Raw genomic sequence first — 19,030 nt, 5'->3', positions numbered from 1 at the left:
TTCTCAGCAGCCATAAATGAAAACTAATGTTATGTAAAGCATTGCAAATCCTATAATAACAGTGGCCCCTCAGTTGTGATCCAGGGGCCACCAATGGTTCTTGAGACCATTAGGAAGTGCAGGGATTTCTTTTGAGGTTTCCTATACTTACGGAGAGATAAGCTTGTAAAGGTTAACCTTTAAGCTGCTTTTCAATTTACCTCTGTACAGTAGAACAAGTGGCTGTAGAAATTTCAAGGAAGGGAGGGCTGGCTGGTGAACGGAACCAAATGAAGAAAAAAAAGATTCCAGTGGAAGAAGCATTTGAACAAAGGAACAGGAAATGTATTGCAAGAAGCCTGCAGAAAAGCTTCTTCCTTCCTGCAAAATATTGGTGAGAAGGCAAGATTGTCCATGAGGAATGGAGCAAGTGGACAGAATTAGGTTGTTGATCAGGGAAGAACAGCAAAGTATTCAACTTCCCAATGATTATTCTACATGATGCCTATTAACATGAAAAAGTGTGTTTGTCGATGAAGCCAAATAGTGGTACTCAAAATATTATTTATAGAACTGGTGAGTATAATACGAGCTTGCAGCACAACAGGATGTTCACTTGGTCCTTCAAACTAGGTGTATGGAAATGGGTGGGAGACTCAGACATATGTTAAGAATGTGGTAATTATTAAATTGACACTGAATTGGAAAATGCCTAAATGTGTATTGGTAATTCTGTGGAAATTCCACTGCAGTATTCTAAGGAACTTTGAGCTTTAATTGAGTCGATAATTAACTATTGTTTTCTGCTAGCTGACACATGAGTGTTTAACCTTAGATCACATGAGAAGTATTGAATTGCAAATCGCGATTTTGAAGATACAGTGGTGCCTCGCAAGACAAATTTAATTCGTTCTGTGAGTCAATTCGTTTTGTGAAAAATTCGTTTTGCGAATCCCATAGGAATGCATTGGGTTTTTTTTTTGCCCATAGGAACGCATTAATTGAATTTCAATGCATTCCTATGGGAAACCGCGATTCGCTAGATGAATTTTTCACAAAACGGATTCGTCTTGCAAGGCAACCTCCAATCGCAAAACCCATTCGTCTAGCGAAAAATTCGTCTAGCAGGGCATTCGTCTAGCGAGGTACCACTGTAGTTGCGTTTTGCTTTGTTCCCAGAACAGAAGATGTAAATGGCTCTCCAGATAAACAGCCTCAGGCAGGATGCAGGCTGTGGGGAAGAGACAAACCTCTGCTTTTAGGTCTGTTGGAATTATGTCATGTTTTGTAATATGGTGAGCTTATGCCTTGGACTGGCATATGTCTTATGGAACTGTTTGGGTGTTTGTTTTTTTGTTTTTCTTATAGTTTGAAGAAAGTTCTGCAAGTAAAGCTTTGGAGCAAACTTATGGGCCCTGACAATGTTTTATTTCCAAAAAGGAGCCAGTTTTTATGCATCCAGTCGCTTCAATCTGTCCAATATTAGTACAGTATCTGCAGTAACATATTGTCTATAATGACTAGGCTAACTACTAGGACTGTATTATGCCTCCTAATGTTGTCCTCATCTTTGCTTAAACCAATTCTATATGTTATACTAGCATTGGATACCAGTCAATCGTCCACATAGTATGCAATAATATTTGTGGTCAATTGGTCTAGCAAGAATGTCCATAGGAACCACCTGATAGCAAAAGCTAGGACAAAGCCTCCATCGTCACCAGCTCTGAGGGCTTGTTCAATCTCTTTAAAGTTGTTCACAGACACTTACAGTTGCTCAGCAACAGTTAGCTGAAAATAAACATTATAGAATTCAGAATGCTATTTTTAGCATAACGAGCATTAATTATTTTGGTGGATTTTTTGCAATAAGCTTATTTCTGTTACTATATGACCTTTAGCTAAGTGACAAACAATGTTTTGTCTAGTCAAATAGTCGACCGATGTGCTGTAATATTTTGCCATAGCGAGAAAGAATCCTATGCACATGAATTAGAGGAGTAAACCCACTGAACACAGACGGGCTTCTAACTAAATATGGCCTTTTTCTATGAGCTTTTCAAAGATGTTCTTGCTGGTATGATTGCTGGTTCTCTTTAAGTTGCTTCCACATTTCCAAGGGGATGTTTAGGACTTTCACTTAAATACAATACTTGGATTGCAACCATTCAGGCAAAGCACCACTCAAGGCTGGAGGTCAACCCCTTGATGCGAAGGTAAGTAATGTTCACCATGTACATACAAATATTATACACATATTATACTAAATATATATGTGAATCTGCATAAGCATACTGCTGTCCTTTGGCACATGAAGCCTTTCTCTAAAAATGTGTTCAGGATTGAATACCAACCCCAAGTGAAATTTCCGTTTTCAACAGCAAAGAGTTCTTTACAGAATAATACAGACAGACCCCAGTCAGGCAGTGATGGGGCATGATAGTGTGACAGAGATAGGACTGCACCCGCAACCTCATCGCTCACACCATCTCAAATGGAAGGCAGGCCGTGGAGGGTGCAGAATCATGCCCCATTCTGCAGTGATGGCAGCGGGACTTGTTAAATATAATTGTATAATTCACAACAGAATGGAGAATGCTCACGTGTGTTACTGAAGGCTTTAACATGGGGTTTTTCCATGGGGCTATATTAAGCTGTCTGAGCTTCTAGATGGGTTGATAATTAACTATTGCTTTCTGCTAACTCCAATGTGTTTAACTTTAGATCACACAGGAGGCTATTGAATTGCAAATCACCATTTTGTCCCCAGCCAGTGTGGAAGTAAGATGTGATAATGGAGCTCACTGAAGGAGCTGCATAATCTCAGGCCGTAATGGAGAAGGGAGAGTGAGTTTTAATCTCAATCCTGTTTAAAGTTATTTCTAAGATGCCGAACCTGTGCTGGACATGCACATCATCTTATGGAACTGTTTGAATATAATTTGCTGTTTTTTGTTCTGTTTTGAAGAATGTTCTGCAAGTAAAGCTTTGCATCAAACCTATGGGCCTGAACCATGTTTTATTCCAAAAGGACCCAGTTTTTATGCATCCAGTCACTTCAAGCTGCTCAGTATTGGTATCTGCAGTAGGGCCGGTTATCCCAGGCCAGCTCTGGATCCCAGGCCAGCTCACACCATCATCCCCCAAACACCCTTCTACAAGCTATTGCCAGCAGGCATTTTGCTGGCAGTACTGTCTGCCCCTTTGGTGGAATAAGAGTTCTGCACTGGCGAAGTGATGCTGATGCCTCTTCACAGGTGGACTCTAGGGGATAAGGGACACCTCTGACCTATTGGGGAAAAGAAACACAGCCTGCTACAAAGGCAGTTTTGGATTGCAGCCTCAGAGCCTTCTGAATCTGCATCCAAATGGCAACCTATGTTGGAAAGATTTCCCCCAGAATTATAATGTAGAGGCCCCTCAGATACTACATTAATTCCCTTGCATTTGGCTTTCGTCAAGGTTGATTATCCATTGCTCTTGCAAAGGAGGAACCACTCCTCTCTGGGAAACCATTAGGAATTTCCAGATTCACACCTGATCTTCCACTCCTAAATTGGAAGTAGATGAAGAAGGACCTCATCTATTTTAAGCAAAAGTAATTAAGGACCTTGGCTGTGGCAGCCTCATCTTTATTTGAAGCATTTTTTTTAAAGATGCAGTTAGATAAAATATTAGACAGTGTGTCCTTTGTAACCTAAATTAACAAAATGTTTTAACAGCCAGCTGCTGATAGTGTCAGCAGTGCTGTTATGGCATGATAAGGTTTTTTCCTGATGTGTGCATGTTTGTGGAGCTGATAAAGGTAGAGGAGGAGAGAGTGGGTATAATTAACATAACATTGAATCATTTCCTACCTTTATCTGTCTCTGAAACCCTCTTTACCAATTCAGAGAAAGAAAAGAAAACCTTTCTATGCAAAGTTCCTCATTCCCTTGCTGCACTACAAACTTCCATTTGGTATGGATCATTATTCCTCTAATAATTCCTTCCTGGAGGTAGGAATGGGTGAATCTGTCAGGGATTTTTCTTCTTCCATTTCTCATTTTTTATATCTTAAGCTCAGTTCACAACACTTCTGTATCAGTTTGTGATTTTTAATCACGAAAGTTCACCAGCATTTTAGGGTGTTTTCCTCCTAATACACATTTTTTCTCTCTGCAACAATTTTGCCTAATATAACATTTTGCAACAATTCACCTTATAAATGCACTTCTGTGTATTGCTTTCAGTAATACTTGCATTTCCATACACCCTTTCCCCTTCATATATGATTTTTTTGTACACTATTCTTTAGTTAGAGAACAGCATCACAAAACTGGGAGAAGTGGGAATTTAGAAGGGCAGCTGCTGTTTGCAATTAGTGCATTGTTTTGGCAATTTCAGTAGGTTCACTATGATACAGACTTGTCTCTTTTTCCTCCCTGGAGATCCAAATACAGGTAGGCAGTTGTGGCTAGAAGTTTGATTCTGGTTAATGGAAGGAAAAGCCACCAGCAATCCAGGCAGGAGGTAGAGTTTCTTTCTCAAAATGCACAAGGTGTTTTGTGTTGGGGTGATGCTCTCCTTGAAATAAACCTCCTTGGACAAAGACAACAGGAGGGCTTTAAATGGAAGCAACTTAAACTAGGCTGAGAAACTAACAGGCAACCCAGTGCAGTTGCCATAAAATAGGCGTCTAATATGCTCCCCTTCCTCCAAGAATTCAACAAGAAGCAACTCAAAGAAGCATCACAGCGGTCTTCAAGGGGAGCCCCAAAGAGAGTTCATTACTGTAGCCAATGCTAGAATTTACAGAAGGATGAAACAACATCAAGTTTCCCTCTCTCCAAAAAGGAGGACAGAGGCAATTTAGGGCAGTGTGTCTGGATCTGCTGCACTGGGTGCTGAGCCTAGAGGATGCCGCAGGGCGTCACAACTATGGCATAGTGAACTGAGCAGAATAGAAGGTGAGAGGGGCGCTGAATTTTGGTCTTGCACAGGGCACCTGTCAAATTTGAAAGACCAAAGTCTTGCAGATGTGCAGCCTCTATCACAAACCAAGATGGGAAATGCCACTCGTAGTCATTTAAGAGCAGAGTGACCTTCAGAAGTATCTAATTGCCAGCAAACCTACTCTAACAGGGAAATTTGTTGAGAACTGAGATTTGCCAATGCCATTACATGTGCCTTGCCTCCTCCACTTATTTCATTTGTTTGCCACTACTGAACCTTTCCTTAACAAGCTTTTGAGGAACCTCCAAATCTTGGGCTGTAATTAATCAATATTTTTAATTGGTGCTGTCCCTGGTTGGCCAGTACTCTGCACAAGAGAGCACTGCTGCAAACAATCTACATTTGACATCCCTGGATACAGTCAATGGGTTTAATATGATGTTCCCCATCAGTAAAGGATTTATTGTCATTTAACCAAGGGAATTTTTTTAAATCTCCATTAAGTAGTCCCAAAATATCTCCTAGATCAATATAATTTCCTGCTGAATTAAATAATCAGTTAAAAGTGAGGCTGTTAATTGACTTTAAAAAAAATACTCCAAAACCTTCCATCAGTCAGTCAACTCGTAATTACCCAAGGAAGATTTCCGGGTACAAACATGTGCAAGAGCAAGCACAGGAAACAGAAGAGTTCTACTGCTTGGTGAATGCATTAAGGTTCAGTAACATACAAATTACAGTACAGCCTTTTAGTTAGTGCATTACCCTGTTGCCCCAGGTACCTTATTAAGTTAAGCTACTTATTTCTGCGAATTTGGATGCCATTTCCCAGGTGAAAGCAATTGACTGGATGAAGCAAATGTCAACTGATTTAATTAGCCAGAAAAGGTTAGTTGACCGCTTTAACAGAACCCACCCCCTCCCACACATACACATAGGATGCAACCTCACAAGAACATACAGTTGGCAACATAAAGGGCTTGAGGTGTAGCTTTATCGATTACAGTTCACTGATCACTAATATGTGAAAGCTCTCAATTAGAACCAATTAAATAAACAGCAGGCTCTTTGTTCGTTGTGAAACCGACATTAAGACCTTTTTCAAGAGCCCGACTTGGGTTTCTAAGTGTGAACGCTGTGGGTAGCTACTTCATGAAGTTAAACACTCCACAGAAATATATTATTACCAAAACTATACATTACACTGTGTAAAAGGCTTAAATGATAGCTTACCTTGGGCATAATCAAACTAAAATTCAAGTGTTTTTAAGCTCCACTGATTCCATTGTCCATGCTTAACTCTCCCCCCCCCAAAAAATTCGTGTTTCTTTGTGGCTTGTTCCCACATCACCCATGTAACATCTGTAAGAAGCAACTGCATTACTAAAGGAACTAGACATGGAGGAAATTGCTCCCACACCACTCTGGTAACTGAGGCATCAGTTCTGAGTGGTATCGAGAGATGACCCACTGGCGAGAGGTGAAACGCCACCACAAAACCTACTTTTGATGACAGGAGAGACAGACAGCCGCTCCGCACCATGCAAGGTAGCAGGTGCAAAATATCAAATCATTAACACTACTTTTCTCTTTAATTCTGTATAAGGACACAAGTCCATCAAACTGACAATGAGTGGCACTCGCCAGTATATTGCTGCATCTCAACAACACACGTTGCATTTGAATGACCATTTTAAAAATGCCTTGATTCTATTTTCAGAAATTAATGGCGACATCTGACCACTCTTCTGCACTACTCATCAATATTAATACCGAATCCTAAGCCAACAATCAGTTTCCAGCCGTCACAGTAAATTTCTAGCCCCGGGCATTTGAGAAAGATCTGCCAATTGTAACCACCAAATTACAGGGCTGACGATTATGCAAATTACACTGTTCTTGCTTATGTAATGTGACATTATGTAACAGCAAGTCTGGGTGAAGTGAACAAGTTGAGCTCCAAAACAAGGGATCAGGACATCCTTTCACAGTTTTGTGCCACCTCTTGTAAAACCCTTCCACCCACCGGTCACTGTTTACGTCACAAGCTGGTGAAGTCCATAAATACATTAATAGCAGCAATAAAACGATCTTTCCATAAAAATGCAAACCAACAAATAAAAGATTGGAAAACAAGTGGTGTGCAAAATGAATTCCAGATAAATGATTAATTATTTCTCTTTGCCTGGGAAATTGTTAATATTGATGAGTTCATTTACAGCACGGATGTTTGCAAAATGCAAAGTGCACACAGATATTTGCAAAGTGCATCTTAAATCCTGTATATAATGCTATATGGGGCATGATTCCAGTGGGAGAAGATATGCTGAGGGAGATTGCTCTGTTGCTCAGTCATCCGATCTCCTAGCAGCTTAAAGGGGCTGACAGTTTGGAGGGGGGCGATTTAGACAGGAGTTCATGGTGTGTACAACTTGTTGCTTAACAGTGCAACCCAAGACAGAACTACTGAGAAGTAAGCCTCACAGATAAGCGGGTCTAGTAATGCAATCTAAATGTCTGATGAAAAGGATTGGGTGGAAAAATGCAGGAAGTATATTTACTTAGGAGTAAGTCCCATTGAGTTCATGTCTGACAGCCACTCCGTCCCCCCCCCCCCAATCCCAGGCAGAGGTAAGAATATATCATGTCTAATGGGCAAAGCCAGGATTTTTATTAGGGAGGGACAGGCTTTTGTAAAGGGGGGGAAGAACCTCATATTTGTATTGATTTTTTTATTGATTTAGGGGGGAAATTGCCCTCCTGCCCTCCCCCTTGGCTATGCCCATGTTATCTCCCCACAGGACTGGTGAACAACATTTGTCTGGGTGGGTTAGAAAATGTGAAGGCTAAAGGATCCACTGCACTTTTTAAATTGTCACTTCAAATGGAGCTAATTTATCCTAAGAAAACTGTCTGGATATCCTGGGAGGAATCCCTTATTCAAAACTGCCACAGAATATATCCGAGTGAACCTTTAAACCTTGCTGAGACTTTCCTATACACACTATACACCCTATACACATGCACAGAGACGAATAAAGTGGGGTGGGGGGCAGAGATCTTTGCCAACCCGATTCCATTCGGTGGAATTTGAAATAGCAAGCCTGTATCTCGAACTGCATACTCTGCTTTCGGCAGTGACCTGATGATGCACAGGCAGGCAGCAGTGAGATTGTCAGTGCTAACTTCACACACACACACTGAATACACACGGGAGGCAGTCTGAAGATTGCTAGAAGGCAGATGAAGGTCACATCTCCAAAAGGAAAAAATAAAAGAGAGAACATTTGTGCTTCTGTAGCAGTAAGGTGCCACATGAGACTGGACATTTGGGAGTTGTCTTTGGTACAGCTCAAGCAGTCGGGTGTGCATGCGCGTGGGACCAGAGTGCAACCTGGAGAAATCCAGCATAAGTGTTCCTCATGGACCCCAAAACAGATAATGAGATATTTTGTGCAGCTCACTGGGTCTTATTGAAACAGGTAGTGTATGAAAGCGTAGAGATGGGTCAGTCTGTGGGGAAAGAGGCTGAGTAATTGCAGGTAGAAGTTCTCCAGATTCCAGCATGCTAAAACTACCACAACACGAAAGCAGGACTCTTGCATCAAACATATGCACTTTGCACACAGATGCACACATGAACACCTCCTGGGACATTAAAATAACTCGGTACCCTAATTAAAAGAAAACAAGTTGTTCATCTAATGGCTGAGATTAGGTGTAATATTTGCTACTGCAAAGTTTATAAAACACGATGCGTAGAATAAAGGTTGCTATAAATACTGTGCAACTCCACAACTTAATTTCAAAACGGTTGCTACACGGGGCTCAGAGGTGGATTCCGCTGCACTGGGCACTGAGCCTAGGGGGTGCCACAGGGCTCTGCAACTATGACGTGGTGAATTGAGCAGAACACTAGGTGAGAAGTGGAGCAAGCAACAAATTTTGGCCTTACACTGCTGAATTTTGAAAGACCAAAGCCCACTCCTGCTAGGTTTCAATTTTCTACTGGTGTTCCTCTAGACTATTTCACTTCATGAACCTGTTAATGGAATACTTTATTTTCTCTCTCACTATCATTAATCACAGTGAAGTCCATCAACGGCTATCAGCCATTACAGCTGAATGGAGCTGCCATGTTCAGATACGGTACATCCAAGTACAAGTTGCTACAGACAAACAAGGGAAGGCTGTTGTCTTCACCACAACCCTTCACAGAGGCATCTGCCTGGTCACTGTTGGAAACCAAAGGTTTGGGCAGGAGGATTTTGATTCTGATTCAGCAAGGCTGTTGGTCCAAATACCTTTGTGATGAAAATCATAGTCCCAGTCACCCCCTGTTTCTGCCAAGGGGGAATGCCAGATCAGAGGGCTCACTAACAGTACTTTCCTACTCTCTGGAAATCTTATAGCCCTGAAGTGCCTCCAGTTTCCAAATCAGGGAGAACATGGGAGGTGGTTGTGGTGGTGATTTCAACTGAAAGCTCTTACTGGTTCAACTTGTTGTCAATGGTTTCCCCATTTCAGGAGTAGTCAATAGGATACCAACCAGTTGTAGTTAGACTACAACTCTCATCAGTTCCAGGCAGTCAGCCTTTCAGCTGAAAGTGCTTATCAATAGCTTCCCCATTTGATACGCGAGGCAGCAGAATGTAAACTAAGACACAAGCATTCATGCATACTCGTATGTACACCACACAGACATGACACGATTCCCCAAGACTGTGTCAAACTTTTTAATGAACTCCAACTCCCTTTTATTTGCTTTTCCTAAGCACATCCCTGATCACTTCTGTTTGCAGGTCTAATGTATTTCTGAAAACTCTTATGCAAACTGCTGAGGAAATCATTTTGAATAGTAATGAAACTCTTACTTCCAACGCTTGCTACCCCATGCCCATCCCATGAATTCTCTTGCAGCACTCTTTCTGCTTTTGCTCACTGTACTATTTTCCACCTTGAGCAATAAGTTGGCTATCCAGATCTCTATTAATTCTGACATTCAGGTACTTAAGCCTAAGGCTCAAACATCTTTAGAAAGGTTGTGCAAGGTGATAATTTCTACTACTGAAGCCTAGGCAGACAGTGAACTCTTATTTGAATGCTGCCACCTGAATACAAAAGCCCCCATTTTTTTAAAAAATATATATATTAATTTATTGCTTGCACAATAATGATCTGTCAGATTTTATCCCACCCAGTGTTTGATGGATGGCTCTTGAAATTAGAAGAGGAGGAAGCTTTGGTGTGAATTGTTTTTTAAACATCAGGATAGAAAAGCTTTCTAGGTACAATAGAGAATTTTCACTGTTATGTTTACATTAGAACAATAGGAGGATAGGTGCGTTAATAGCAGCAGTGGGCAGCATGGTATGGTGCCGTTGCTCACCCAACCTCCAGTCAGTTGTGTCTCTGCTGCGTAGTGGGAGATAGAGGGAGAGGGCCGAGGCAGCGGTGAGGTTGGTGCAGTGCAAACACACAGAACCAATGTGCTGCTCCCACTGGTGTTTATGGTTGTTTCCTTGTACATGGAGGGATCCTGCTTACTGAACACAATGTGTTCCCTGGAAGCCATTCATTAGGTGACTGTTCACATAATGAGCCCACAATTTCCACCGATTCCTATGGGTAAAATTCTAATGCATTCCTAACCACAGAATTTTGTCCCCCCAAGAAAGAAAGAAAAAACCCCACCCAGGAAATGCCAAAAATGCTCTGATTTGTCTCATTGCTCCCCCTCCCTCCCCCCTCCCTGTTTGTTCCTCAGCCAACCACCAAAAGGCAAACAAGTAAAAAAAAAAGCCCTTTGTTTGGATATCTGAATCCGCAGTGTGAATAGGGAGGTTTGGGTACTAATTCTTCATGCTTGGATAAGTGAATTTTCACCTAGTGAACATTCATAAAGCGGGACCTAAGTGTATACTCTAGACAGTAGCTTTTGTTTATTTAAAAAAAAACACCCTGTAAATTATCTTACATTTCCTTTGTACTGCAACGTAGCACCCAAACTGAGCTGTGTGACGTGGCACTCATGTTGTTCAGGTTAACTGAAAGCACAGTCCAGATGGTGGTCTCTCGGCCACTTAGAAACACTCAATCTTTTTATAGTCTCAAAAAAAGAAAGAAAGAAAGAAAGAAAGAAAGAAAGAATGAAAGAAAGCTGAGCCTCCTTGGACCACTATATACAAGACTAGTGAGCTCCATTTGGTTTGATGGGTCAAAAGCCCCGCAGGCCTTTTGAGGCAGCAGTCTAGCAGTGTGGTGCTACATTTAGGAAACCTAAACTTACTATATTCTGTTCCAAGGACTGTATTTTATTGAACTGCCTAAAAACATGTAGTAACAAGTATTCACCTGCAGTTTTTCTTTTACCCTTTTATTTTCTTTTATTTTTTAAAAAAACACACAACAGGAAGGAAGGAATCCAGGCATAAAATATCCACCCACAGCAAAACTGTGCAGTTCCCACTATAGCAGTTTATCTTAGCTGACTGAAGCCCCAAAATCAAATAAAAATGTTCCAAATAAATGCTTTTCTAAAGCACAAGCCTTTGAAAAAAGGTTAGGTTCACGTTCTTGAGGTGGGAGGAAACTTAGTCTGATGTGATTATTTTGTAGTGAAATTTTTTAGGGGTACCTGAAGCTATGGTATCATAGAATCAGAGTTGGAAGGGACCAGGAGGGTCATCTCGTCCAACCCCCTGCAATGCAGGAATCTTTCTCCTAATGTGAGGCTCGAACCCATGACCCTGAGATTATGAGTGCCACGCTCTACCAACTGAGCTATCCCATAGTATCATTGATGCTAAGGGTAGAACTACATATTACACCAGGGATAGTGAACTCTGTTACTCTCCAGATGTTCAACTCCAGCTCCCATCAACCCAACACTGGCCTGGGATGATGGGAGTTGTAGTCCCTCGCCATCTGGAGGGCCTCAGGGTTCACCGCCTCTGCATTACAATGAACATGGGACTAGTGATATAAATGGCAATCCCCATCAAGTTATCCACCTTCTCTGTAACATTTTTGGAACATCCACCACACCTGTGTGGCGACACTATCACCTGTTACAGGTAGGTAGCCGTGCTGGTCTGAGTCGAAGCAAAATAAAAAAATTCCTTCAGTAGCACCTTAAAGACCAACTAAGTTTATATTTTGGTATGAGCTTTCGTGTGCATGCACACTTCTTCAGATACACTAGAAACAGAAGTGTCAGACCCTATATATATACAGAGGGTGGTGGGGGTGGGTGGGAATGGGTGGTGGGCTGATGGGAGTGGTAAACCTGGAGATGGCTGTTAATGGCTGCTGATGGCTGCAATTAGTCCTGGGCTGAGGTGCTAAAGAGAGCTTGATCATGCATAATGAGATAAGAATCCGATGTCTCTATTCATCCCAGGTGCTTCCATGGTTTTAAGCTTGGTAATGATTTCCAATTCAGCAACTTCTCTTTCCAGTCTGTTCCTGAAATTTCTCTGTAATAAAACAGCTGCTTTGAGATCTTGTATAGAATGTCCTGGGAGATTGAAGTGTTCTCCTACTGGTTTTTCAGTCTTATGGTTCCTGATGTCAGATTTATGTCCATTTATCCTTTGGCGTAGGGTTTGGCCTGTTTGTCCAATATAGAGAGCTGAAGGGCACCGTTGGCATTTGATGGCATACACAATGTTAGAAGATGAGCAATTAAATAGTCCTGAGATGGTATGTTGGATGTTGGATGTTGTTGGGGCCAGTAATGATGTTGTCCGGGTGTATGTGGCAGCAAAGTTGGCATCTGGGTATTATCTTACAATAATACAACCACCAGACTTAACATGGACACTGGTACCAGAGCCTGCAATAAACCCAGATGCCAACTTTGCTGCCACATACACCCGGACAACATCATTACTGGCCCCAACAACATCCAACATCCAACATACCATCTCAGGACTATTTAATTGCTCATCTTCTAACATTGTGTATGCCATCAAATGCCAACGGTGCCCTTCAGCTCTCTATATTGGACAAACAGGCCAAACCCTACGCCAAAGGATAAATGGACATAAATCTGACATCAGGAACCATAAGACTGAAAAACCAGTAGGAGAACACTTCAATCTCCCAGGACATTCTATACAAGATCTCAAAGCAGCTGTTTTATTACAGAGAAATTTCAGGAACAGACTGGAAAGAGAAGTTGCTGAATTGGAAATCATTACCAAGCTTAAAACCATGGAAGCACCTGGGATGAATAGAGACATCGGATTCTTATCTCATTATGCATGATCAAGCTCTCTTTAGCACCTCAGCCCAGGACTAATTGCAGCCATCAGCAGCCATTAACAGCCATCTCCAGGTTTACCACTCCCATCAGCCCACCACCCATTCCCACCCACCCCCACCACCCTCTGTATATATATAGGGTCTGACACTTCCGTTTCTAGTGTATCTGAAGAAGTGTGCATGCACACGAAAGCTCATACCAAAATATAAACTTAGTTGGTCTTTAAGGTGCTACTGAAGGAATTTTTTTATTTTACTATCACCTGTGTTTCTCTACCCAACTCACTGCTACCTACCGATAGGAAAACATACCATGTAATGATGTAACAACACGGTGTAAGTGCACCTAAATATTATGAGGGAGAGGCAAGAACATTTGCTACGGGAGATTCTGTTTCAGCAATGTGAAGTTCTATACTAAGCAGGTGTGGTCAGTGCCTGCATCAGAGACTATGGGGAATTCCATAAATGCTACCCAGAACTACACAAGGAGAAGCTGGATGTAAGATGAAGAGTATCTAAGCTAGAAAGTTCTCAAGATTACACACACTGCAAACAGAGCCGTCTTTCCCATAGGGCTTACTGGCGTGTTGCGCCAGGGCACCAGCCTCTCAGGGGTGCCCCAGCGAGTGGGGCAGCTGCACGGCTTTGCTGGCGGCCTCCCCTTTCCCTCCTGCACGCCTGCCAGCTGCGCCCCATCGACCATATGGCTGGCGGGTGTGCAGCTTGCCTCCCAAGCCTCCGTGGGAGGAGTGAGATCCCCGCAGAGGCTTGGGAAAAGGTCGACAACTCTGGGAAACGGGGGTGGGTTGGGGTGGGGCGCCGTAGGGATCTTTGTACCACGGCCCCGGATATGCTTAAGACGGCCCTGACTGCAAATATGATTTATTTGCACTTCCCAGTACCTAACCCCCTCACTGTTACTCCCGCCCACACTGGTAATTATTGTGCGTATTCTCAAGCTTATTTCGAATGCTCAGCCAGACTGCAATATTACTGAGCGATCAACCCGACATAAAGCCAAAGTTCCCAATGCAAGCCTATTTCTACTGGCATCAGAGTCTGAAGTCCTACCCAAATTTGTCATCATTTGAATGAGAAATAATTTATGAGATGGGGAAGAAAAATTCACACATATTCATGTACATATTCATGCACATGTATGTCTCTGTGTAGCATTTAATTAAACCAAGCAATGAGTTACCATAGTCACACAGCAGTTTCAAATGTACTGAGGTTCAATTAGCTAATCTTAAAACATTAACACATAGAAAAGAGAGAGTTGGGCACAATTTATCAGATTCCTCTGAACAAGCTTAATTGAAACGAACCGGAGATCTACAGCTGTACTCTGGTGCAACTCCTGTTCAAATTGAAGTGGCTTACACAGGTGAGATTCCCAGTAAATTGTTTCCCTTATTAGAAGCAAACATCTTCACTTTGCCTACCAAGCCTGTAATTAATTTTACATCTTGGTCTCAAGATGCTTTCTAGCACAGAGCAAGAATGATAATTCCAGAACTGCTGAATCAAAGTTTTAATGATCATTAGGGCTGTATCTGCAGAGAATGATCAGCAGCCATGAGCAAAGATGATGAGAGCACCAGAAGAAACTTGGAGGATCAGAGTAAGGTTCCATCTGGCTAGCACCCCACTCTAAGCAGTAGCCAACCAGATAACAACATCGGGAAGCCCACAACCAAGAAATGAAGACAATAGTTCTCCACTACGTATCCCCCTGCAAGTGGTATTCAGGGATATACTGGCTCTCAACCTAAGTAATACCATCTTCAAAATGTTCTACAGAATCCACGAGGACTAGGGTTTAAACAAAATAAAGCTGAGATACGCCAGACTGTTAGTATTTTACAGGAGGGTTTCAAGCACATAGCAGGAACTTTGTGCAATTAAAGTGGATTTAAATTACTTTTTCACCCTAGTGCAAAAAAACAAAACAAAAAAACACCCCACTTTAAAAAAGAAACTGGCCTTTTGCAGCTTGGAAAGTGACCGGGAAAGGCATTGAAAAGTGTGGAATGAATGAATGAATGAATGATTAACGGGATGACATATAAACATCTCCAAAGCAAATCAACATGAATACCCATTGCCATATAACCTCCCCATAAACAAAGCACAACAAATACACAATGAGGACTGGATATAATCTAACCTGCAGATAAACTTTGTATAAGCACATCAGGCTGAATGCTCAATAAATAGGTTGTTTGGAGGAGCTCTATATTTAGCACCACATAATGAATCTGTTAATCACTAGAATAAGCCAATTCTTTATATTAAAGTATTCATTACTACAACATAGTGCTGCCCTTTCTTACACTCTTCCCCCTCCCTCATTTTTCTTCATCTCAGATCTTGGTGTCTCCCATACACAAGCTTCTAAGCTCATCTCAACCTTTATGCATCCCTCTGCTAGCAGGCATTACATTTCTAGAAACAAATCTGGACCGTTTCCCCAATTTATACATTCGTAATGAAAATGTAATGACTTGGGTCTTGTGCATTACTCCAATGCATGCATATTCAGTACTTAAAATACATCTATTTGTGTTCATAAAATTATTGTTCCACTGCTATAAAGGATTTTTTTAAAATATACAGAATCTGCGGAAGACAAATTCTCAAACCAGGTTTAGAAGAAAGATTACAACGCACTACAAGGAGGCAATAGTCTTCAGTTACCAAAGTGAGGGATAAAATACTCTGGTATCTTTAGTCTTATAAGTAGCAAGAAATCTGGTGGCACGACTCAGTCCTCGATCTGAGCCTGTGCCTGAGGGATACAAGGTAGAGAACCAGCCTGTCAAACTAACACCAGCCTCTTAGACATGTAAAGGGTAACACAGCCTCCTGCAATGTGGTGCCATTCAGAAGGTTTGGACTCCAGCTCCCATTATCCCCATGGTGGTTGATGGGAGTGGGGCGCCAGGTTGAAGAAAGCTGGGATAACCTGTCATAAAAACAAAGATGAGCTGTGCTGGATTAGACCAATGTTCCTATGGGAAGCTCACAAGCAAGACATGAAGGCAACAGCCCTCTACTGTTGTTGTTCCTGACATCTGGTACCACAAGAGTGCACTGTCTCTGAACCTAGAGGTTGCCATCATTCATTCAAAACAGCACAAGAGTCTCTTGAGCAGCGATAGGCTACATCAAGGCATGTGACAAAGCCAGAATCCCTGTAAAAAGCTTCCAAAGCAGGCTTGCCCTTTGCTTGTTGCCTGCCACCATTGCGGGCTGAAAACTGGTCTCTCTCCCTAGACCTTGCTCCACTAAGTTAGCAGGAACTGAATCGAATGTGGTTAACTACCACATGCAACACCTTAGAACTTTTACCCCTCAGGAATCCAGGCTCCCATTTCCCATAAGCAATCTATGTTCAAGAACTATGTCTGTGATCCATAGTCCTGTTAGACCAGGATGCTTGGATTAAAGCCCACTTAGCTACTAATTTATTTCAAGGGGAATCGGCTCCAGACTCAATGCTCTGACCGCTGGCTGTAAATCAGGCTGCCCATAGCCTGTCATATTGCTGATTACACTGTTATCCATGCCCCGCAACAACCATTAGCCAAGTCACTGGAGGTCACCAATAATAATAAAAAGTTTAAAACTAGCACTGTAGTATAATAATAAAAAAACCCTATGGAGAACTAAATGCAAAGTAATTTAAATGTACAAAAGCTGACCCACATTAGTGGCTGGAAATTAATTCTTCAGACACTTGAATTTCACACGCAGAAAATGAAAGGTCCTCAAATTAATAATATAACTAAATACTGCAAAACGTTCCATATTACAGTTACTGCATAAGTGCTAGCCCATTTTTCATGTTGCAACACATCAGTGGCCACCCAGGACTTGTCTGAAAAGAAATAAAAGCTCCTTGAAATGCTTGAGTCTAATAATATAATTTCTCAGAGCTGGTGCAGTGTAGCGGCTAAGAGCATGTGCTATGAGCCCGGGCGTTCCTTCATTCCAAAACCATCTCAGTCACACATTTACTAAGCCTGTAATTGTAAGCACACTTACCAGGGAGAAATTCCCATTGAACTCAAAGGGGTCAGGTCTGAGTAGACCTGCAGAGGTTTGCACTGCGATTTAAAATTAATAAATAATAAAAATGCTGTGTAATGCATAAAGTGACCATCCCATCAGGCTGGGGGTAGGCAGAAGATCACACAGCTCCTCCTTATTAAAAAAAAGTATCTTTGCACATAGAAAACTAGCATTTCATGGTGGAGACTAGGCCAAAATCCATCTCCATAACACCCCAGTCTTGAATGACATAAATCTCCACAGAGGTGGTATATAGAAGTGGCAGCGGTGGAGGGAAGCAAGAATCAGACCTTGAGAATAATCTGAACGTTGCAATAAAGAGGCTACTGTTCATTTTTTCATAACACAAATAATTCCACCCCATACACACACAACCCCCCCCAAAAAAAAACAAGACAGAGTTTGTGTTTGTCAAGCTTACTCATTCCATTGAAGCAAGTTCTCTCCCTATCTCTTAGAGCAGCTGGAGAAGTTGATGAATTGAGATTCAGAGAATATCCCTCCTGTTGAAAAAAGAAGACACACTTGTTGTGTTCATGCTCTTTTAAAGGTGCAGTTTTAGAGTAATGAGTCAGACTCTGATCTGGAAGACAGGTCCAAATGACTGCAATTGTCCATTTCAAATAAATCCAGTATTGTTTACTTAACTGAATATTCACAACGACATTGCTTTACAAACAACCGGGGGGGGGGGCGGGAATGCAAGCAGTTTCCAGCAGTACAATTTTGAGAACATAATTCTATAATCGAAAGGCATGAGCCTCCCCAGAATGTCATGACGACAACAACCATGCTCCTTTTGCCACATTTCATTTGCCACTCCATTTCCCCAGCTCTTTGTATCTAATAAGCATACTATACTTACTTGCAATGAAAACTCCCAAGCAAGCACTGTGGGATGGACTTATAAAATAAACATGCACAGGAAAAAGCTACCAAAGAAATTGCCTCCTGCATCCCACTGGCTTCAATTTTGGATCTCCATCATCATGGCTGCCCTTTTGCTAGGAATCCCTCAGTTCTTCTCATTTTCCTGACACTCATTCCTTGCCCCCCAGGCCACAGCAACTTACACATTGGCTTATCTGCAGTTGTTTGGCCCCTGCTTAAGCAACCGCTCTTCCTTGCTCCCGGTGGCGAAGCCTTTCCCCAGAGCTCTGTGTCATCCTAGCTGGCTGAGTTCTCTGTAGCCCACTTTCCTCCCTCCGGGGGGGGGGGACCCATGGGTGGAGCCGGTTGGCTCTCATCATGGGGAGTCACCAGTGATAAACCAATCCAAAGTCAGGCCATGTCAGAGAGAAGACACTTTTAGGACAGCTGAAGTAATCACCATGAAACCAAAGGTCAATTCAGTCTAGCACTTGTATATTTACTAAAAGATTTTTAACCCACCTTTTGGTTCAGAACATTGCAAGAAAAATTGACAATTAAAAATATATATGCTGCGTATGTTAAATAGCCCACCTAATCTACATAGTAAAAATGTCGATTATTATGTGTGTGTGTGTGGGGAGTGCGCATTATGGCCCTTCCATAGGTTTTCCCAACCTCCAAAGTAGTTCCCCCCCCCTTCTATTGGCATATTTCTATTTGCATATACGATTAATAACTTAAATACCTCCTGCCACCTGCTCTTCCTCCTGTTCACGTCCTCAGTGTATGTTCTCATGCCCAGTCCCTGGTAAGGCAACTGAACATCTTTAGGCTGTAACCCCTATTTTGCATCCTCTTCCAGCTATGGTGCTGTCTTCATTAATATTACAAAGAT

General features: G+C 42.0%; 1 protein-coding gene across 2 annotated transcripts in view; it reads right to left on the bottom strand.

Moving 5' to 3' along the window:
* PHYHIPL (phytanoyl-CoA 2-hydroxylase interacting protein like) overlaps nt 1-18,455 on the bottom strand; it is an 82,985-nt gene extending 64,530 nt beyond the window's left edge. Inside the window, exons 1-2 of one of the 2 annotated variants that reach the window (XM_088670227.1) lie at nt 18,336-18,455; nt 17,684-17,765 (exon numbers count right to left, since the gene is read on the bottom strand). In XM_088670227.1, the coding sequence (XP_088526353.1) occupies nt 17,684-17,687 (4 nt within the window). In that variant the 5' untranslated portion in view covers nt 17,688-17,765; nt 18,336-18,455. Of the gene's footprint in view, nt 1-17,683; nt 17,766-18,127 lie in introns of both variants that reach the window. The other variant, XM_088670226.1, reaches the window with a different exon arrangement.
* Between the last annotated feature and the right edge of the window lie 575 nt (nt 18,456-19,030).

Source organism: Zootoca vivipara, chromosome 5 (assembly GCF_965207765.1).
Source record: "Zootoca vivipara chromosome 5, rZooViv2.hap1.1, whole genome shotgun sequence".
Classification (NCBI taxonomy): domain Eukaryota; kingdom Metazoa; phylum Chordata; class Lepidosauria; order Squamata; family Lacertidae; genus Zootoca; species Zootoca vivipara.
The sequence above is the reverse complement of the archived record's forward strand: the minus strand, read 5'-3'. Positions and strand labels throughout refer to the sequence as shown.